The sequence below is a fragment of the Halichondria panicea genome, chromosome 2, assembly GCF_963675165.1.
Source record: "Halichondria panicea chromosome 2, odHalPani1.1, whole genome shotgun sequence".
NCBI classification, from domain to species: domain Eukaryota; kingdom Metazoa; phylum Porifera; class Demospongiae; order Suberitida; family Halichondriidae; genus Halichondria; species Halichondria panicea.
Window position 1 is genome coordinate 1938291 of NC_087378.1, and position 21426 is coordinate 1959716.

General features: G+C 41.7%; 4 protein-coding genes across 10 annotated transcripts; all 4 read left to right on the forward strand.

Moving 5' to 3' along the window:
* The first annotated feature begins 46 nt into the window (after positions 1–46).
* LOC135330873 (Fanconi anemia group I protein-like) lies at positions 47–9370 on the forward strand. Of its 2 annotated transcripts, none has more exons than XM_064525818.1 (33): positions 47–186; positions 280–355; positions 838–962; positions 1017–1161; positions 1212–1380; positions 1480–1641; positions 1877–1994; positions 2145–2237; positions 2297–2375; positions 2434–2491; positions 2608–2791; positions 2926–3147; positions 3401–3532; positions 3729–3905; positions 3970–4140; positions 4370–4606; positions 4707–4744; positions 4853–5032; positions 5106–5205; positions 5256–5341; positions 6105–6159; positions 6218–6382; positions 6458–6574; positions 6685–6736; positions 6786–6862; positions 6911–6961; positions 7017–7085; positions 7344–7446; positions 7717–7859; positions 8201–8299; positions 8357–8416; positions 8665–8850; positions 9008–9370. In XM_064525818.1, the coding sequence occupies exons 1-33, from the start codon at positions 100–102 to the stop codon at positions 9167–9169; spliced, it is 3978 nt and encodes a 1325-aa protein (XP_064381888.1). In that variant the 5' UTR covers positions 47–99; the 3' UTR covers positions 9170–9370. The 2 variants fall into 2 exon arrangements, with proteins under 2 accessions (XP_064381888.1, XP_064381889.1); XM_064525819.1 differs by having other exon boundaries at positions 2315–2375.
* A 490-nt stretch (positions 9371–9860) lies between these two features.
* On the forward strand, positions 9861–18233 carry LOC135330903 (uncharacterized). 6 transcript variants are annotated; one of them, XM_064525870.1, is made up of 8 exons: positions 9861–9927; positions 10649–10728; positions 10787–12424; positions 12479–12640; positions 12686–12874; positions 12934–13066; positions 13124–16407; positions 16509–18233. In XM_064525870.1, the coding sequence occupies exons 7-8, from the start codon at positions 14841–14843 to the stop codon at positions 16952–16954; spliced, it is 2013 nt and encodes a 670-aa protein (XP_064381940.1). In that variant the 5' UTR covers positions 9861–9927; positions 10649–10728; positions 10787–12424; positions 12479–12640; positions 12686–12874; positions 12934–13066; positions 13124–14840; the 3' UTR covers positions 16955–18233. The 6 variants fall into 6 exon arrangements, with proteins under 6 accessions (XP_064381940.1, XP_064381944.1, XP_064381939.1 ...); XM_064525874.1 differs by lacking the exon at positions 9861–9927 and having other exon boundaries at positions 9934–10728; positions 16509–16793; positions 16878–18233; XM_064525869.1 differs by lacking the exon at positions 9861–9927 and adding an exon at positions 9934–10341.
* Positions 16962–18233, forward strand: LOC135330942 (uncharacterized). Its single transcript, XM_064525930.1, has one exon. The coding sequence runs from the start codon at positions 17187–17189 to the stop codon at positions 18141–18143; it is 957 nt and encodes a 318-aa protein (XP_064382000.1). The 5' UTR covers positions 16962–17186; the 3' UTR covers positions 18144–18233.
* A 35-nt stretch (positions 18234–18268) lies between these two features.
* LOC135330928 (protein mono-ADP-ribosyltransferase PARP15-like) lies at positions 18269–20920 on the forward strand. Its single transcript, XM_064525910.1, has 6 exons — positions 18269–18411; positions 18500–18626; positions 18874–19028; positions 19353–19514; positions 19906–20235; positions 20333–20920. Exons 1-6 carry the CDS (start codon positions 18342–18344, stop codon positions 20623–20625), a joined length of 1137 nt encoding a protein of 378 aa, XP_064381980.1. The 5' UTR covers positions 18269–18341; the 3' UTR covers positions 20626–20920.
* The last annotated feature ends 506 nt before the right edge of the window (positions 20921–21426 follow it).

Consider the following 21426-nt stretch of genomic DNA (forward strand, 5'->3'; position numbering starts at 1 on the left):
ACCACGTGGGTAGAGGACCAAGGAGGGCGGCTAAGTCATGAGACGACACCTTTCTTATAGAGAGGTCACAAAGAAGGCATTATTTCAAGCAGCAAAATCATGATTAAACGAGGGAGCCCTTCCAATTTATCACCTAGAAAGTTGCAAAGGCCAAAACAAAACCAAAGAGTTTGGACAGAAGATAATGTATGTACTTTTTGTTCCATCGTTTAATATAAATACGCTGTGAATACAGATTAAATACAGATTAATTTAATACGAACCATATTGCACTCGCAGGTGGGTAGCCATCTTGAGAGAGTGTTCACGAGCGGAGATCAGCATCCAGCGAAAGTAGTCAGAGAGGTTCTGGAAGGTTCGTTGCATACCCACCATAATTTATTCCCCCCTTGCTCAATTCTGTGTTATGAAATGGGCCTATTTTCTGAGCTAAATTTGTTGGGCCATAACTTGCGTGAAGAACGTCCAACTTCAAAGCTACCGTATTATAGTAGAACCTCGATTATCTGGCCTGGCAAATGGGCGTGTTCTTTGATGCGCAATTAACAGCTGTTACCATGGACACGGGCACGCTTGTAGACGCCCACGTGCAATCAAGGCGTAGTTTATCCATTCGATTATCTGGTCATTTAGTTGTTCGGCCTGCCTCTGAAAACCAAGGAGAATATTTTGCTGGTGAAAAACCTACCCTTTGATTGATTGTGATTGATTGTGTTCTGGCAAGGATCGTGTATCATTACCAGTACCAGTTTAGGTTTGCGATTTTATTTTTTTGCTAAGTAATCAATGCTAATACATAAATATGGTAAAATATTGATTGATTTCCACCCCCTTCAGAATGTAAGAAGGACGAACAAGAGCCTTGCCGCAAGGAGGTGTTTAAGAAGTGCATTGAGGCATTGAATTCAAACCATCTGCACACTGAAGTTGCCAAGGAGATTGTTGGAAAATTGTTATTTGAGGTATAAATTAGTTATAGTTATCAATAGCAATCCACTGTTATTTATTTGTATCAGGTGAACTCATTAAGTGGCCCCTCTCAAGTAGCCATAGCTGAGATTATCATCAAAGGTCTGAAGGAGGGTCACCATCCCTCACTAGAGCTGTTCCCTAAGCTAATCTCAACAATTACATCTCGGAAAGTCATCCGCTATCCGAAGCGTGAGTTGCGTATGTTATGTATTTCTAGTCGTTCCTCCCCCCCCCCCCAGCTGGAGGAGGGTATGGTGAAATGATGGGGGAGGATCACAAGAGCCATCTCATGAACAGCTTGTTTGGTTGCCGATGGGACCCTTCATGTGTTCTGCATGTGACTGACATGTGCAAGGATATTGCCATGAGTGAAGATGAACTCAAGTTCCTCATACAAAAGATACTACAGTACGCACTCTGACTGTCTGCATACACCTATACAAAAGCGCATAAAAGAAAAGTCTTTTTTAAGCGCTCTTGACCTGCATATGTCACTCACACACACAGGATAATGGAGAGCCTGCCCGTCACTGAGATTCCTCCACTTATCTACCAACTGCTCTCTCTCTCAAAGAAGGGCCACAAGATGCTGATTCTGGACGGGATCAAGTCGTTGTTTGATAATCTCGACACCATACAATCCAAACAGGAGCCAGAGACAGAGGACAGGTGACAACCTCCCACCATATCACATCCCAGTCAGAAATATAGTTGCCCATAATCATGCTCTCAACTGGAGAGTGTCTTGCATGGGATTCAGAAGAATGTTCTGTTTTAGAGACCTGCATGGGTTCATTCTGAAAGTTGTTTTACATGTACAGTAACAGGAGCATGTGATACGATACGTGTCATACGTAATACAGCAGATATTCACAGGAATGCCACTACATTATACCCACCACAGTGTGACTACTAACAACGAGAAGGAGCTGCTCACTACAGAGGGCACTGTGTTTGTCCATGTCACATACGCCATCAAACAAGACACTCAACTCAGAAAAGAATACCTCAAAATGCTCAAGGTATGTGTACATAGATCTTCAACCCCACACCTGGCATACACGAGGCTAGAGGTTCCGCAGGTTTTTATTTCTTTGCATTGCCTCCACCCCCTTCACATTGTGTGCAAAAAATTTGGTGAGCTATTCACTTACCCACCCACCCCTTCCCAGACTGCCCAAGAGCGGCTGTCCTCGGGGGAGGTCTCCCTGTTCAGTGTGACCTTAGCCCTGTCAGCCGTGTCCATCCACAAACTGGAGGAAATGGTGAGGCTGTGAGGTGTGTGAGGTGTGTGAGGTGCGTGTAATGGTACATTGTGTTGCAGGTGTTTGGGTTCTTCAAGGACATTGTGTTGAAGGCGTATAAAGATGAAGAAAGAACTAACTCTTCGAAATGGATAAAAGGTACAACATTGACAATTTAGCAACTTGTGATCTGACACGCAGTGCTCTAATTATGCAGAGGCCACAGAAGATCTGGTGGACATTGAGAGCCTCCTCATGACAACCATTAATCACAGGTAAACTGTTACTTCTTTATCGTGCATATTAAATGGTAATAATAGTATAAAATTATAATAAGTTCTGCAGGTATACACACTTTTGGTTGCCCATTATCCACTATCTTCACTGTTAGCACGTCTGGTTGGACGCGTGCCCTTCACGGGTCAGGCTGGGATCAGGTAGTGCAGGGGCTGGTGGCCGTGGGACTGCATCTGATGGAGACCTTTGGACCCAAGAGCTCCGCCCTCTCTCAGTATGGTACCCCACAGAGGAAGGTGTGTGCCCTTGGCAGCAAAATCCTCGCTGAGACATTCAAAGTGAGCCTAGAATATCGATTACTTACAGAATGTGTGGCATCAACTATGAGTGTATGACTGACAACCTGTAGCAATGGCCAATCACCTTCACACACACACACACGCACGCACGCACACACACACACACACAACAGAAGCACAGTGGTGTCCACTGCGATATTGTAAGCCAGATCGTGAACTGTGTGATGACTAACTCAGCAAGTCATGTCAGCCATTACATTGACCTCCTCTCCCAAATCACGAGGAATGCCTCTCCAATGGACTTTGTGGATTCCCTGCCTAAACTAAAAGAGTCTCTGAGTTACATCGCCATGATCTCCTCACAATCTGCTGGACAGCTGCTCACAGCCATTCTGGTGAGACCAAACCAAAGAGGCGTATGACGTGTGATAATACGTATGGTACCAGGAGTACATGCACTCCTGCATGATGGTACCCGTAGAAGTATAGTGCTAGTGTGCTCTCGTATGCCAACTCTAATGTGTGGATTCCCTGAAGGAGTCTCTAAGCTGACAGAGTTGTTTGTACTTACGTTATTTGTGCTTACCAGCTAGCAAATATTACTGTGTAAATGCCCCGTGTGACTGTCATGTGACACTGACATTACAGCCACTGGTGCAGTTCAGCTCGTCTCTTAGAGACTGTCTCCTACTGGTGCTGAGGAAAGCTTTGTTCTCCATTAATGTGGAGGCTCGGAAGACGGCAGTCGAGGGCTACCTACTACTGCTCAGGAAGTTCACTGTATGTACATTAATTGAAGAGTGGTGTATTTCTTTAATTTGTATGCAGTCGAAAAACATTATACTTGAGGAATTAGTTTGTTTCCCTTTGAAACAATGTTACGTATTGGCCATTAGATTACACGTAGATCTCTGTAGAGTAGCAATATTATAAATGCTCCTTCGTATTGTAATGCTCTATTGCCTCTCCCCTCCAGGTGTTGGACTCTGTGGGTTCGCTCGATGACAGTCAAAACTTCTCGGCCACATCACAGGTGACCGTGGAGGTTCACGGGAATGGTCACAACGGCAACGAGGCCCTATGCCTGGAGATCCTCGGCACTCTACGCAGGGCACTCACCAAACAATACAATGTCAAACTCAGTTTGTATGAGGTGGGACTAGCATTTCACATTCCACTACAAAAAATATTCTCACTGCTGCATTTGTTCCCCCCAGGGTCTCTACTCTGTGTTCTGTGCTAACCGCAAGCTGGCAGGATCTATACTGGACCTCCTTCTCACCCATTTCACACTGTTCTACGAGCATGAGACGGACATAACCCCACCCATCAAACTGAATCCCTGTGTCAAGATGAGTGGTAGTGATGTCACTGCAGCTGAGCCACTGGTGAGCAGGCTAGTACGATCTGGCATGTAAAAACTAGTTGTAATGCCTCGGGGGCATAGCCACAGGGTAAAAGCTTACCGTATGTGTGTGTGTGTGTGTGTGTGTGTGTGTGCTCCAGCTGTAACTGCAGCAACTAACATATATTACTAATAACGGTTGCAATGTGAGTACAACTAACAATTAAGCATGTTTTCTTGGATTAACTGACTCGCTTATGTCTTTGTGACAGGACCACCTGGTGTGCTGTCTGCAACTGTGCGTCTGCCACTACCTGGAGCGTGACGAAGATGACGAGGAGCCCCCTGAAATAATTGGTGAGGTTCAGCGAACTTTGTCCTCTCTGGTGACGCGGATGATTGCCTCTGAGCTGGATGACTTTGAGCTGAACAAATCCTCTGACTTCTCCACCTCCAGTGTGGGGCAGAAGAACCGACTCTTTGCACAACTCGCCATGGGCACCTATGAGGTAGGATTAGTGTGAACTATGAACCTACATAATTATATTATACTTGTCAGTACATGTATAACACTGTATTTATTTTATGTACATGTATGTGTGTTCATAGGCTTTACTTGAGTACACTTTCTCTACAGGACAATTCAGGTACGTAATGAATGACCTATGCATGTGTAACATGATAATTATGTGCACGTACATTTACTGTACAGTATGTTGCTCAGTCACGTTATGAACTCTCTCCTGTCTCTCCAGTCTAGAAAGTTCAGAGCAGGTGCTCAAGCTCTACCAGTGTTACCAGCACTTGGCAGATGCTCTCAGTGATAAGGGCTCGTCGGCAGCAGCTGGCCCCAGTAGTAACAAACGAGGGACATCAGCTGTTCCCTCGAGGCTGTCCCTACACTGTGTGGTTAGACTGCTCAGAGCCATCTTTCAGTGAGTCAGCACTCTGGGGGTACATGTACCGTATGTACAAATGTATGTCTCAATCTCATGATAATCTCTATAGCAACCAAACTCCCAATCACCAACAAGCGCTGACAGTACTGAGAGAGTCACAACCTTTTAGCAAGTACATTCTGGGAGTAGCTGTACAGAAAATACATCAGGTGAGTGAAGTTTGGGGAATCAACTTTACAGCTTAGTTTCTTCCGTACAGATTCATGATACTGGAGTGTGTGATGGATCCTCCTTAGCCAAGCATAAACCAGATCATGTCTTCAAGACTTGCTGCTCCCTGGCCAAGTGTGTTTGTTGTACTGATAGTACATTGTAACTCGTGTTCCCCATGCATGATGTACTGCTGTTAGTACCATGCATGATGTACTGCTGTTAGTACCATGCATGGTGTACTGCTGTTAGTACCATGCATGGTGTACTGCTGTTAGTACCATGCATGGTGTACTGCTGTTAGTACCATGCATGGTGTACTGCTGTTAGTACCATGCATGATGTACTGCTGTTAGTACATGCATGGTGTACTGCTGTTAGTACCATGCATGATGTACTGCTGTTAGTACCATGCATGATGTACTGCTGTTAGTACCATGCATGATGTGCTGCTGTTAGTACCATGCATGATGTGCTGCTGTTAGTACATGCATGATGTGCTGCTGTTAGTACATGCATGATGTGCTGCTGTTAGTACCATGCATGGTGTACTGCTGTTAGTACCATGCATGATGTACTGCTGTTAGTACCATGCATGATGTACTGCTGTTAGTACCATGCATGATGTACTGCTGTTAGTACCATGCATGATGTACTGCTGTTAGTACATGCATGATGTGCTGCTGTTAGTACATGCATGATGTGCTGCTGTTAGTACCATGCATGGTGTACTGCTGTTAGTACCATGCATGATGTACTGCTGTTAGTACCATGCATGATGTACTGCTGTTAGTACCATCATATGCAGCCCCTATATTATACTGTACAGACTCAGTACATTTTGTTTTGAAGCCTCATAATCTTGAAACTATAATAGACATTGTTTCACTCTAAACAGACTGATGTTCAAGCACATTGAAGTAGGTGGAGCAAGGCCTTCTAAGAAGGAAAAGGTACTGTACGCAGTATAGCTACTCGACCATGACTCGTAGAACGTGCCTATACACGCAGGGCAAGTCTGTGGCTCTATACTGTCTCGAGGGATTCTCCCAACTCCTGCACACGGCTATAGTGCGATGGGAGAGAGGGGGCGCGTTCCTGGCAGCTGTCAACCCCAGTCTGAATCAAACCACCGGGGACAACGAGAAGACCCACTATTTCATCAGGCATCTGCAGGTAAAGCTACGTGCATCTACATGACATGACATCAATATTTGATGTACTGGAACAAATTGACTTCATTCCACTCAGAGGGTGGTGGGTGGTGTGCTAGACGGCTCAACGAAGGAGTGGTCGCTGAAGGAGGCTCAGCTGATGGTCGCTAGCATAGAGCTACTGACAGGGACACTGGAGCTGGGATCACAGGAAGTGGGTGGAGCTTTATTGTGTGTGAACATTCCCCTTCCCCACAATTCCCCAAATCTCTCCCTATCTAGTTTGAGAGATACTATATTTTTATTATTATATACACTGCACAGTTGGACCAAGTATTTGAGTGGGCGTATGCACAATGCAGGGACCACAACGTTGGTGAGTCCCACACCCCCCACAGTGCTCTTGATTACCTCCCCCCTCCCAGACGACTCCCCACTGACCAAGGCTTTGATCTCTCTCCTCCTTATTGCCGCAGAGAGACACAAATCCTGCGTCAAAACAGTGAGTTTATTAGTCAGACTATGAATACATTTAATCCTTCACACTTAGATCAGAAAACTGGCTCAAGACGTGCACTACCATCTAGGAGATATTGATGAGGTAATTACTCATGTCACCTCAAAATAATCAAGATAGCTTTTCTTTACTCCCTCAGGATATCGAGTTGGAGGCCACTACTTGTTTCTCAATAGTGAACCCACGTACAGCTGCCTCCAACATCTTGGTGAGCTCACAGTCACATGCACTCATACCTCCTACCCACCTCTATTCCCCTTCCCCGTTTCCCCTTCTTCAATCCTCAATACCCCCCCCTCCACACACGTGCACACACACACACACACACACACACACACACACACACACACACACACACACACACACACACACACACACATTGTATAGCCATATAGAGAAAAATGCTGGCAGGTATACCTGAATACCCCAATACCCTGACCACACTCCCACCCCCACACACATACAGGCTCTGTTGTACAGCCACATGGAGCAAATACTGGCTAGTACGGACTGGCTGGTAGATAGGCTAAAGATGGAGATATCGTCTAGTCCAACAGAGGATGCCTTTGGTAACTAGCAAAATCAATAATTGAGGACTTACAGCACCTACAATTTGAAAATACATGTACACAGTAACTTGGGAGTTTCCGTAACTTGCGTCTAGAGCATTCGATTTTGAAAGCAAACACTTGTAGCTGCCTTCTGTATCTCTTAGATAATTCTACGATATGATATATGTGATATGAGTGTGTTTAGTTCAAAGATCTGTCTGGGCCAAACGTCAATGTTCATTTTTGAAACGGCTATAATACGTTGTGTACGTGACTGTGTGCTTGCAGGGAGGCCATGTAGTCAAGTGCCAACACAGTCTCGGGACACATTCTCGTCATTATGTGACCGTCTTACCCACCTGGTGTTTGGAGGCAGTGACCTGGTCCAGTCCTCAGTGGCAGCTGGACCCTCTTCAGAGGGACTCCTCAAGGTACATGTAGCTCTACTGCCATAACACTGTACATGTATGTGTGTGAGTAAGCACCATTAATGTACATGAGTGAGTCCCTTCTTTGCCTATACACAGAAAATTGAGGTGCACAAATTTGTATACCGTATTACTTGGTGGTGAAAAAAACCTTTGCGAATGAGCCAAATTAGCAGAAAAATTGACCCTTTGAGATTTAGCTATTGCGTTCTGGCAAAGATCGTGTGTGTATTTATTATCAATAGGTTTTGCGATTTTGTTGCAAATTGATCAACCATCGCAACGTTCGCTTATGTGTTTGATGCTTGCAAAACATTCTAGTAATACGGTATCTGTTTCTCCAGATGCTGGTTAAATTTTTCTATACTCTGAGCAACTTGGCTAAGTATGTACTGGACGTTTACCAGTTCACCTCCAATATCCCCGCCTGGTTCAAGAAACTTGTGAGCCACATCATGTGATGTCTGTTGTTGTACGCTGAGTCCCCCCCCTCCCCTCAGGTGAACCTGGTCGGCACTCAACTGTCTCAACAGGTCTATTTGTTCATCACATACATTCAGGTTCGTTCAAACTAAAGCAAAGTGTGCCCTCACTGGTACCAAGAGTTCATGAATGCTGGTACCCAGTTAGTTAGCAAATGTCATCATCATTATAATAATTCAGTAAATCTATACACCATAGTGAGCACATCATTATTTTACTGTTCTCGCTTCTTCTAATTCCTTAAGAGTTGTCATGATAATTATGTCAACCCGTTGATTCCGTTGTGATTATTTAATAGCTCTGCTCTTTATTGTGTTGCCTTCAGAAAATGCAGATGCAAAGTGGTGCCATGGTAGACGCTGGAGGAGGCAAGAAAGGCGGGAAGGGAAAGTCAAAAGTCAATGGTACAGGAAAGGCCTCAATTCGCAAGGAGAGTCGAACGTATTCTAACCTCATCTTCTCTATGGAGCAGTTTGAAAAGCATCTAATTCAACTGGACAAGAAGGCAAAGGTGAACTTCCCAAAATTAGGTTTTAATTCGCCATACAACTCAATGTTGTATGTTCCTTGTACCCATGAACAATGTGGTTTGTCATTTACAAAAAAATTAGACTGATATGTGCAAGAGTTGCTGAGTTGTGCTCACTTATTTCCCCTCCCCACTCCAGGGTAATCTGATGGAACCGTTCAAGTACAGCATGTCACGTGACTTCCGCATCGATTCTCAGGCGGTGGGTAGTATTCTGGAGGAGGATGAAGTGAGCAGTGACGAGGATGAGGAAGAAGAGGAGTGTGGTCCATCCTCTGCTAAACGACCAAAGAAAAACTGATCATTTTCAAGCTCGGACTGCTGGTTTATCAACGTATATATACATCACAACCACATTATCCCCACTCATATTCATATCTTCTTATACAGGCATACATGTAACTTCTTTCTACAATTAATGTTGTGTTTAATTGTTAAAATCCTCTTCTCGTGACCAACAGCTTTTGTTGTGTTTCCATAAGCGTCGCCAACTTTTAACTTTTAATAGCATATAAAAAGTATCACGTTTGAATCCTTTAAATTGTTACGCATTTCAGCACAATGCATCAAAGCATACGCTGAGATTCACCTGGCACAAATGCAGCGTAGCTCGGAATAACCTCTCCATGTCATGTAAATCTTCCACTTTTCATTGTTGTTCTTCTTCAGAGGCCTATGCACGCAGCTTGTCAGGGAGGAGATTGCAGTGGTACATAAGGATCAGAATGCATGGACAAACCCAATATAATAGCCAATGCTGATTTGTGGAGAAAAAATAGCCTCGATTCCAGGCCGCACTCCTTGTTGAGGCCTCGTGTGAAGGATCGCAAAGCAACGCCCATCACCGAATATGTTGAGCATACGCCCACTTGTCCACTCAGACTTGTAGATAAGGCCACTCCAAGTGACACTCTGGTTTCTGGTCCACCGCCCGCATCAATATTTTTCTGGCTAAATTTACCTCATTATTTCTATTGCGCATGCGCATAATTAATTAATCTCCACATGGTCAGCTGTCAATGTTGGATCTGTTCAGAGATCTGTTCAAGTGACTGTACTGTAAGTATCTTCTTTGTTTCATTGAAATATTATCTTAAGGACACTATTAAAGTATAGTTAAATGCCTGTTTGTTCAATAAGCCTATTAAATTAACACATTTCTATATAATTATCACTCTGGTACAATTATCACTCTGGTACAAGTTCAAGCTAGTTGTATGAGACCATAGATAAAAGAGAGAGAGGGATTGGAAACGGATCACGTGATGCTACACAATTTGCTTATGTGACGTAACACCCCCAAATAACAACCGCGTTTCGCCCTCGAAATAGCTTTGTGCTATGTGAAAAATCGTTTAACCAAAGCTAGGAAGTCTCATCAGTGACGTTTACAGTGGTAAAATGTGTTCACCCACGTGGCATACACTGTCATAAAGTTGGTATAGTGCAGCTGTAAAATTTTTGCAAGTATAGGTGAGTAACAGCAGTTTTTTCAGTAAATTTCATGTTTCTGTTCCTATAACTTATAAAGTAGTTTGTAAAATGGGCTGAAAATATATCTGGCACTAATTTACACTTGAATGAACAAGAATATTGTGTTAGCCAATTATAGTAAGAAATGTACTTGCCTGTGTCAGTTACTTTTTGTATAAAAAGTGTGTAATGTTTCCGTACCTATTATTAAAGTGCTCCAATAGTTATTACTATGATATTGGGCAATTTAAAAGCTGTGGATTTGTTGAATGAGAATGACTGTGTTTTGTTATAATCCGTTTCTTAGAAAATCAGAGAAGTAAAATGCCGCGAAAGTTGAGATTCTACCAAGCCAAAAATTGGGAAAGTGAAAAACAGAAAAAGAAAGTATGTTGCAAGTATATAAGTATAAAAACACAATGATAATGTCAATAACTTGCTACAGGAAAGCATATCCGCTGTTCCATCGACATCTAATGAAGAACAAAATGTTGAGGTTAATACTCTGGAAGATTTTCATGATCGCGTAGTGCCTACCCTTGATATGACATGGAGTAATCAAACATCACCTGAAAGGCCAATAACAGCAATCAAACTCTGTAAGATATCATCTGAAGCTTCTACTTCAAGTCAACCTCTGGTTATAACACATACATTGTTAGTAAATGTTGATTTATCTTGGGAATTGTTTGTTCACGGTCACAAAGTTGACGCAGGAAATACCAAAGTACTGTCATCAATTCCATTTACGCTAATAAGTTTTTCGAGTTTCAGACAGCTTTTGGATGTAATTCAATCAAGTACTGTGTGTACTGGTAACCCTGATCCGCATTTTGTGGGTATGATTGTGTCACGCAAAGGAAAATTATTGAGTCCTAATGGAGAAATAAAAGCTCAGTTAGACAGTGGATTCCCTGTTGCAAATGGCAAGCAAACGTACTCAAAAACTGTATGAACAATTAATTGCGAACTGTTAGTGAATGGTGAAAAATGTATTGATTGCTCTAAGTACAGATGTACTTTACGTTCGTTGCATAGCCGATATTCAAGTGCAAATCAGGATGCAAGCATGCATACTAACGATCGGTATTTAAAGACTCCTCAAAGAACAGAGAAGCTAAAAAGTCTACGAAGTCGTTGTAAATTTATGGAGATTGAAGTGAAACGGTTAAAAACTAAAATACAGGAATCATCTGATTCAAAAGGAGTTAGTGTAGATGAGCCTCTACATCAAGAGCTACGTGGTATAATGGTACAAAGAAGTGATTCAATTTTGAAAGCTTATCCTGAAGGTTCTTTTAAAAGGCTCTTCTGGGATCAACAACTGAAAGCAGCAACAGTGATGAACGCTGCACAAATGAGGTGGCATCCCACAATGATAAGGTGGTGTTTAAATCTAAAGTATCTCTCCTCAGCTGCTTATCATTCCTTGCGTTCTTCTGGCTTTATAAGACTACCATCAGAAAGAACACTTAGAGATTATTCTCATGTATTCAAAGTTAAGTGTGGTTTCCAATCCGAAGTTGATAAAATGTTGCTGGAAGAAGCTAGTAAACATGGACTATTGGAGTGGAAAAAGTTCATTGTAATTTTAATAGATGAAATGAAGTTGCGAGAGAGTTTGGTCTATGATAAGCATCATCATAATGTGATTGGTTTCGTTCATTTGAGTGATGTAGAAAATCAACTAAGCGAGAGCAACATTTCCGATAATAGCGTTGCAACACATTTGCTTTGCCTTATGGTAAGAGGTGTTTTTACTGGATTGCATTTTCCGTATGCTCATTTTGCTACAGCTGAAGTAACAGGATCATCGCTATTTTTCATGGTCTGGGAGGCAATAGAACGATTAGAGAGACTTGGTTTTAAAGTAATAGCAGTAACCGGAGATGGCGCTTCAACAAATCGAAAGCTATTTAATATACACTCTGTTAGTAAGGATGATGTTTGTCACCGAGTTAAAAATCCATATACTACTGAAGAACGATACATTCACTTCTTTTCAGACATCCCTCACCTTATTAAAACAACGCGTAATTGTTGGTCACATTCCTTTGGGCATGGATGGACAAGAAAACTGTGGGTGAGTATAAATCATGTGGTTGTTTGCTCTTTCAAATTATGAATCTGTTCACAGATCAATGGCAAACATATTAGCTGGGATCATTTGCGCTCCCTCTACAATGGCAAAGTATCAATGGGAAAGAGGTCAGAGGGACTATTTCTTCTTAAAAAACTTTCGAAAGAACATGTTGATCTAAATTCGTATTCAAGAATGAAAGTGAGCCTTGCAGCCGAGGTAAGGAAATGCCTTGTTATTAAATTAATACATCGTTATGCACAGGTATTAAGTGAATCAGTCGCTGAAGGATTGTGTATGCAAGGGTCTGTGGACACATTTGAAACGCAAAGATTCGTGCGCATGATGGATAAGTTGTTCGACTGTCTTAATGTACGTCACCCAAAAGTATACTTAAAACGGAGAAAACACAACTTGAAGCCATATGAAGATGCTGACGATGCACGCCTAAATGTAAGATTAAAATGGCAACATACCATTTATAACACACTGTACACACACTTCTATTGCAGTGGTTGGAAAAAGATTTCCTAGGATACCTCAAAGAATGGGAGGATAGTGTGGAAACAAGAACTGATGTACCGAAGGCAGAAAAACCAACAATGCTTCTGAGCAGGGCAACTAGGGAAGGATTAAGGATTACTGGTAATTACATATAGCATATACATACATGTATAGGTATGTGCATATCTATTTTTGCAGTGAAATCATTTGTGGCTGTCATTCGATACTTGTTTAGTCTACCATGTGTGTCTGGTCGATACTTACTCAGCGAATGTTTCTCTCAAGATCCATTAGAAAACTATTTTGGACAGTTGCGTAGTAGAGGAGGATTTTGTACTAACCCTACTCTACAATCTTGCTTGCAATCTTCCCAATCAATTCGAGTTCAAGGCAGTCTTTCCATGCTACCAGTAAGGGGAAATTCGTCTAAAAAGAGAAGGCTATTTAATGAAGAGGAAGTAGTTGATGACACTCCCCTTAAGAAGAGACCTAGACATAAGTAGGGTGTGTTGTATGTATTATTGTGTTTCATGTTGTTTTTAACTCTATAATTCCATGACTGTATTAATTACTATCGTAACTTCAATACATACTTGTAATTAGATAAGTAATATCCCTAAAACGAGAGAAACATAATATTGCACCAAAGTATTAATACATGTACACAGCTACAGCTAGTCAGTACTGAGATCTTTTCTGAGACTTTTTGATCTTTTGACATTCTTTTGCTTGGCTAGCTTGTACTGCTCAAGCCAAGAAGACACCATTGAAAAACCTCTCATAGTTATCCACTTTTCAATTATCTCCTCCAGCAATTGTGATTGTTCAATCTCTAAATCAATGTCAATGGATATCATAGACCACCAAAATTGTACATCATCATCGGCTACTACTTCAGCAATCAACTCCTTACTGCTCGTTTGTTGTGTTCGTAAGTGCTGTGGGAGCAATTCTTGTGTTTTTATTTCAATAGCTTTAAACAGCATAAAACTTTTGTCATCTACGTAGAACAGTCCACCTCTGTCAATGTTTGCCATCCATTCCATTGAAAAGTCGTAAAAAGAGCAGTCTTCAATACTTCCATGTCGATGACCCACCATTTTCATTTGAGAGAGACATTCAACAAAGTTAGCAGCAGTACATGAATTAACTTTTTTATACACTTCTAATAGCTTTTTTGTTGTATAGCCGGCTGCATATCTAACAGCATTACATTCGTCACATGAAAGATCTTCTCGTTTACGGGTAAGCTTACTTGAATTATCTTCACAGTGACTTAGACTCCTAGCCAAAACTTTTTCGAACAAAACTCGATTTACTGACTGCTGTTGATGTACACTGACAACTGATATTCCTAGCTGGGCACAACCATGTTTCCATACACCAGGTAGTTCCTGCTGTGATGACGTGAAGAATAATGTTTGAGCTCGCTCTTTTGCTGTGTGTTCTCTGACTCTCCCAAAGTGCTTCAGTGTTTTGTTTATCACAGCTACTAGTTCCAGACAAAATGTTTGAAGTATGGCCTTCTTTTCAGCTGACTGTGACAATTCCACAACTTGTTGTATAGATCTTTTACTTTCTACTTTAACATCAATTTCTTCTTCCGTCTTTAACACACATCCAATAGCATTCAACACAATTTCCAACTCGTCTTCTATTTTCTTGTTCGATGGCTTCTTCATAGATGGTTTGTTTGAAGGTGTCTTTGTCCTAGCCTGAGCCTCAGCCATAATCAAACGTAAGCCTCGATTAAACCGCAGCGAAACGCGGATAGTATTCGAGGAGTTTTGTCGTTTCCAATCCCTCTATCTCGTTTATCTATGATGAGACATACCCCCACCCCTGCCCCCTGTATTCTCATTCTGTTAGTATACTATTTACAGATCAGTATTGAAATATAATTTTCTCTACAGAGATGTCTGCCATGATAAATTGTTGTGTGTACAATCGGTCGGTAAACAAAACTTTACTTCCTTGGAGAATTATTTCAATCGATGAACCAGGTATAAGCGTTGAACAATACTTTGAACAAAGAGTTTTTAAAGAAATTGCAGATTCACCCCAGGAGCTTCAAATAGATTCAGCATTTCTTGGAAAAGGAAAAGATTCTTTGGATAGAATCGAACTATCACTGGTACTGGAAAGAGCTGCTGCTGTTTTTGGTCCCTTCCTGAAGTATCATGTCAGTGTACTAGAACGATCTCTGCCTGCTACTCATACAACAGATGCTTTCGCTATGATGATGCGTAGTTCCCAGTTGCTCTCTCAGCCTGGGCTACCTTCTAGTGTCCCAGAGCGCACCAACAAAGATAAGCTTTATAATGATGTTTTGAAGCTCTTTAATGATGAGGATGTTGCTTTTCCTGGCTCTGAAATCCAGTCGGGTGGACACAGATTTATGGTTGCTATTGTTGATTGCCTGTGGTATTTAGATGGTCACCATTCTGCCTTGGAGAAGCAATCTTGTACAATTCCTAGCCTATTTACTCGTTTCAATGGCTACAATACTCCTGAAGTTTCGAAACACAGAAAGAGAAGTATCTCAAGTCTTTCTGGCATCACCCTTGAGACCCTGGCATCCACGTTGTTTCACAACTTGCAAAAATCCTTTTGGTCATCTGAGCGATTGAAGTCTCTGCATATGAACACTGAATCGTTAGCCAGAAGCATTGCATCTTATTCTGACTACCTCTCCTCACAACGAAAGAAGACAAGCACGTTGCACAAATCGCCATTGCCTGTACGACATATTTCAGATTCTATGTCTGTGAAGTTTGTTAAAGCATCAACTGGACTATTTCCCTGTGATAAAAGATTAGAATGGTTGTGTTTGTGTTTGCAAGAGAAATTGGAGTACGAATTTTTGTCTCTCTGTGAATTCGTTCCTGAAACCGCAAGAGAACGTTACGACTACGTAAAAGTTCTTGAGAGAAATGGGCTTCCATATCCGATCATGTTTTTGACACACTCATCGGGAAACAATATAGGCAATTTGCACTTTGTATGGAAGCTACCAACTGCTAAGTCTATTGAATCAACTTTTGAAGAGAGTGTTACAACTATTGAGGCCATTAAGCTTATTCTTCCGCAATACCATACTCGTGCTATGCGCCGTGAAGTATTTGCCAAGTTTGGTCGGATTTCATCCAAAGTGAAACCAGCTGCTTTGCGCTTTCTCTACCGGGAATTGACTGCAGACTGTGCCGCTTCTCATGACACACCAGAAGCAATTATTGATGAGCGTGTACGTTCAATCATTTTGATGGAACCAGAAGACCCTCACACTGTTGTTGATTTACGAGAAGTGAAGTCGCAGGAAACAAAGACCAAGTACGATGTATTTTGGGATGAGGCAAAGAAATATATCAACGAAGATATCGGTGTGGCGGTTGATGACCGAAGACATGGTGACGTAACCCACATGGCTAAAGCTATATCTGTTAGAGATCTACGTGATCAAGTCACCAGCAAATGCCCACCAGGTGAGTTTTAATACAATTTTTAATGCAATTAGTAATAATTATACATGTATGCTGATATTAATTTTAACTACCCAGTTTATATTTGTATGCTCTCAATGTAGGTACGATGATCCCCTCTGAGGAATGGCTAAGGCTCCAGTTCTGGCCTAAGACAAAGGCAGCTAAAGTTGCAATGCAATACACTGGAAGGCTAAACATCCGATATATGATTCAAAAAAGGCAATTTCGAAAGACTCATGCCGATGAACACTATGCTGCTGCTCTGTATCGATACATGCGAGAGTATGCTGTCCAGCTGTTAGAATACTGCAATATGATATCGATTGACGATAAACACAGGCTGAAGGTTGGCGAACCAGGATTTCCTGTTCCTGCCGCAGAAAGAGGTAGACGTGTTATAGTTCGTTCTGGCACAACATTCGAAGTTGGAGACCATGATTTCACCAAGTTCTCTATTATCCCATCTGTAGTGCTCCTTATTCACATACCAGAGACCATTGAAGACTCGTGGCCAAGTTGCAGTTGGCTTCAAAGATGCAGCGTTTGAAAGCTCTTCACCGATACGACATGCTACTGAATTGTCTTCGATTCTAAAGAGCAAAGAAGAGTACCAGAAACCAGTTTTGTTTGTGTACAGCGATGGCGGACCAGACCATCGAATAACGTATGTATCCGTTCAGCTTTCTTTAATATGCTTATTTCTAAGTCTCGATTTGGATTTCCTTTGTGCTGTGAGAACTGCTCCATCGCACTCATGGCGAAATCCTGTGGAGAGGGTCATGTCAACTCTGAACTTAGGACTGCAATGTGTTGGGCTTATGCGAGAGAAAGGAGACGATGAATTTGAGAAGGAAGCTTCCAAATGCAATAGTCTCACTTCTTTGCGGGAAACTGCCAAGAAAGACCCAAACTTTAAGTCAGCTGCTATAGACAGCTTGTCTCATGTAAAGTCGCTTCTTGTTCAAGTGCTACGCAGACTGAAACTGAAAGACAAGACCTTTACTCCATTTTTTCCTGCTTCTGAAATTGATATTGACACTCTCTGGAATGAAGCTATACGTGTAGATTCAACCCTCAACAGAGAAGAGTCCATAACAACCAAAAAGCTACCTGGAAAGAAAGACCTGAACGCTTTTCTACAGCATTGCTGTACTCGAAGACATTACTCATTTCAAATAAAGAAATGTGGTTCCGATAGCTGTACTATTTGTCGACCTCCAAGGCTTCCTAAGCAAGTGTTCAATAGTCTCAGTGTACTACCTGACCCTGTTCCAACTGAAGACGGCCACTACAAGTCATTTGAGGAGTTACTTGGTACACCCACTGATGGTAGCTTCAGACCCTCTCTTCAAAAAGTAAAGAAGACACTGCCTTTTTCAGCCAGCATTCAACACGTTAAGAACGTTGATATGATGTTGCAATGTGAAGAATGTTCAATGTGGAGGCTGCTTTACAGTCGGTGTAAGCTAACACGTCAAGAAAAAGTCGATCTTAATGATGCTGTAGAAGACCTGGCATTTACATGCGGAGCACCAATACAAGACCTTCATCTGCCTGGTCGCCTAAATGATGTGTATACAAGACAAATACATTGTGAAGAGCCAATCGAAAAACTGTACTATACAGCCAAGTATACTCCTATTTGTATATACTGTGCCCAAAATGTGGACGATGTGCCAGCAGACCAGTACCCTCAGTGTTGTTTGTGCAAAGACAAACCAATAATCAGAAAGTAATTTTATATGTTTTCAGTGTAATTATAATTTTATTCATGAGACATTTTTGTGGTTATTGTATAATGAGATTCATAAAAATAATGTTTTTGATGAGTTGAGAATAATGAGGATAATGAGGATATCCGCCCGCCCGCTTGCAATTAGAGAAACTTCAGGACCAGAAACCAGAGTGTCACTTGGAGTGGCCTAAACAACAAAATGGACAAGTTTAGCTGGCGTACTCTAATTGTGTTTCTCTTCTCTCTGATAGAACTATGCACATCTCAAGGTACGTCTTTGGAGTCTACCTACATGTAGATCTTGATCTATAAAACTATACTATTAAATGTTATGTTGTGTTTTCTTTCTGTCACCAGCACCCTCCCTAGCTCGAGCTCTCCTGCCTAGCTACAGGGTTAACCCCTCCACCTCGCCATTCTTCCCGTACTGCTCGTTTAATGGTGACCCCACACCACAAATTTCATGGAGCTTTGAAGGACAAATGTACGTAGTCTCTTTTCAGTATAGGAAATTATGGTTTTTAGGCTTAAACCTTAACCGAGCATAAAATACCAGTTTGTAAAACATTAAACTGTACTGTTTAACTGTAACAATCCCTAGAGCCATGTTCAAAAGGATAACACCAAAATTAGTGATTATTCCTAAACAGATGTGTGTTATTTGTCGGTGAACATTCATCACCTTTGGTAAGATACTCCGTCTTTATTGTGACTATCTCCACTTCTCACAGGTTGCCCACGGACAGTTCTCAGGGAGGTCCCTATTACATCCCAGCCACGGGAGTCCTGGTGCTTAGTGGAGCCAGCTCCGGCATGTACACGTGTACAGGAATGAATCAGCTTGGGATGGACAGTCAAACCATCACCATCACTATAGTCGGACAGAGTGAGTGGGCGCCATATGTGATAATACCAATTAATGCCTTCGAGGTCGATACGCCCTTGCTAGTAATTAGTAATCAGCTTATCGGTTACGTGTATGATTTACCGGTATTTGAATATGAAGTGTGTAATTTCATACTAATGGAAGGTGCTGTACATTGCGAACCTCAGATATTTCGTTCACCTCCAATATCGGAGTTCTATAATAATGTATAACAGTATAGTTGAAAAGAAATTGCCAACATTACAGTACTATTATAATAGTGCTCTGTATAATATATAATTATAATGACCCCATCCCCCTCCACACACACACACACACACACAGTCACAACCGCCCCCTGGTATTTGATGCCATACATGTGGTTCGTGTATATATTGATTGTCTGGGCCATCTGTGTCGTTCTCATGGTTCTTCTGTTCTGCTACAAGAAGAAACCTGTAGACAGACGACTATACGTATACCCGTCTCTGCCTACGCGCGCCTCGGGTAACAACTACTATAACCCGTATAGCTAGTAATTTTCGGGGGACAAAACATGTAGTTGAGCAATAATTTAATCACTTCGTGAAATAATATTTTTTGTGGCCGGTTGCTGCCTGCACGCAGGTAAAGGTAGGCAAGGTCACTTCATTCATGGGTAAAATATTCGTTGTCTGAGCTCCAACCACGAAAACCACAAATAATTTCATTCCTCGGAAATTACCAGCTATACAGTAGTCAGTGCATGCATGATTGCTTCATAGAAAGCTAGCTAGCTCAAATACGTTTGCTGTAATTAATCTTCTAATTATGTGGGAGTTGAGTATACTCTTCATTCATACTCTCTGTATAATTTAGTGATTATGTAGCTCTTATCTTTTTTGCTTGATCCTCTCAGGTATAAAAAGTCCAGACACTTGGGACGATATGCCTTCCGATTCTCCGGTTGTCTGTGTCGACCTCAAACCAGATGGTATTGAATACAATGAAGTGTTAGTTGCTTTCAACAAGTCCATGTCCAAGGGTAATAACTACACTGACATTGTCAGGATACAGCGAATACAGAACCCAAAGTTGTATAGCTCGTATGCACAAGCAAAAGAGCAAATGAGTAAAACCAATCCACCGAACCATCAAAACGAACGTCAACTTTTCCATGGCACAGATATTTCCAGTGTAAATCGCATCAATACAAACGGTTTTAATCGAACTTTTGCTGGAAAACATGGTATGTTAAATTATAATTATGTGCATATTGTTTTTATCATTGTTAGACGTGGAAACTGTATGCAATCAATAATATTAAATTTATTTCAATTTCACAGCTAAGGTATATGGAGTGGGTACATATTTTGCCAGAGATGCTTCCTACTCAGCCAGCTCAACATACTCCCAGCCTGATAGCAAGGATCAAAAGTACATCTATTTGGCAAGAGCGCTAGTTGGTGAATACACAGTAGGCAGTAGCAGCATGGAGGTCCCCCCAGCAAAAGACCCACAAAAAAACGTAAATGTGCTCTTTGACTCACTAGTCAACAATACCTCGGACCCAACAATCTTTGTTGTTGGACCAGACGCTCACTCCTACCCCGAGTATTTGATTACTTTCAAAGGGTAGAAGAACTATGCACAACTGTATACATGACATTAATTTTTTGTGTGAAGTTATTTTAGCAGTATAGTTTTGACGGTAGTTTGATTTTTAGTATACAGGTACATATCTATATAATTATACGCAACATTATTGCTGTGACTGTTTTCCCCGACCGGCTTTGTTGTTCCGGTGTTTCAATTATTTAAACATAAAATTGGTAGTGTAGATCATGTAATTTTGTTCTCCCCATCGGTTTTTTTGTGTCCGGTATTGTTTTTCATGTGTGTTGAAAGATATAATAATATTTGTACGTGCTGAATGAGATTGTGAACTTTATTATCATTATGGTAAGCAACTGAATATCACGACCTTAATCACTGCATGTATGAAAATTATTCCCATTATACCTCTGTGGGCCATACACAGATCCCAGCCTCATGGAGGTTCGGAGGGATCGAACCACACCGAACAGATATATATATATTCCTTTGTGCAGAGACTAAACGCAGAATCCATTCCAATTCCCATGCAATCAAGTACACGTCCATGCATGTTAAATATAGAATGTACATATTGCCCCCCCCCCCCCCCACAGAAGAGGTATTGGTAACGGAAAAGCAGTTCACATAATCATTTTATATGATCTGCAGTAAACCTCAAACTATCCGCGTTGCGCCCTATATAATTATGCCTCGAGGCGTAGCCGCACGAGGGATACGGTAAAGCTGACTGTGTGTGTGTCTGTGTGTCTGTTCCAGCTGTAACTGCTCAACAGTTGCAATGCGACGAAAACTAACAGCTTCTATAGGCTTCTAGCCACGTTCT

Bases quoted from the DNA above. Each gene is read 5' to 3' on its own strand.
- LOC135330873 (XM_064525818.1), top strand. From the start codon at position 100: ATGATTAAACGAGGGAGCCCTTCCAATTTATCACCTAGAAAGTTGCAA. The intron at 1,162-1,211 runs GTGAGTTGCGTA...CCCCCCCCCCAG, and splicing joins AGTCATCCGCTATCCGAAGC to CTGGAGGAGGGTATGGTGAA. The intron at 1,381-1,479 runs GTACGCACTCTG...TCACACACACAG, and splicing joins CTCATACAAAAGATACTACA to GATAATGGAGAGCCTGCCCG.
- LOC135330903 (XM_064525870.1), top strand. From the start codon at position 14,841: ATGTCTGCCATGATAAATTGTTGTGTGTACAATCGGTCGGTAAACAAA. The intron at 16,408-16,508 runs GTGAGTTTTAAT...CTCTCAATGTAG, and splicing joins CACCAGCAAATGCCCACCAG to GTACGATGATCCCCTCTGAG.
- LOC135330942 (XM_064525930.1), top strand. From the start codon at position 17,187: ATGTCAACTCTGAACTTAGGACTGCAATGTGTTGGGCTTATGCGAGAG.
- LOC135330928 (XM_064525910.1), top strand. From the start codon at position 18,342: ATGGACAAGTTTAGCTGGCGTACTCTAATTGTGTTTCTCTTCTCTCTG. The intron at 18,412-18,499 runs GTACGTCTTTGG...TTCTGTCACCAG, and splicing joins AGAACTATGCACATCTCAAG to CACCCTCCCTAGCTCGAGCT. The intron at 19,029-19,352 runs GTGAGTGGGCGC...ACACACACACAG, and splicing joins CATCACTATAGTCGGACAGA to TCACAACCGCCCCCTGGTAT.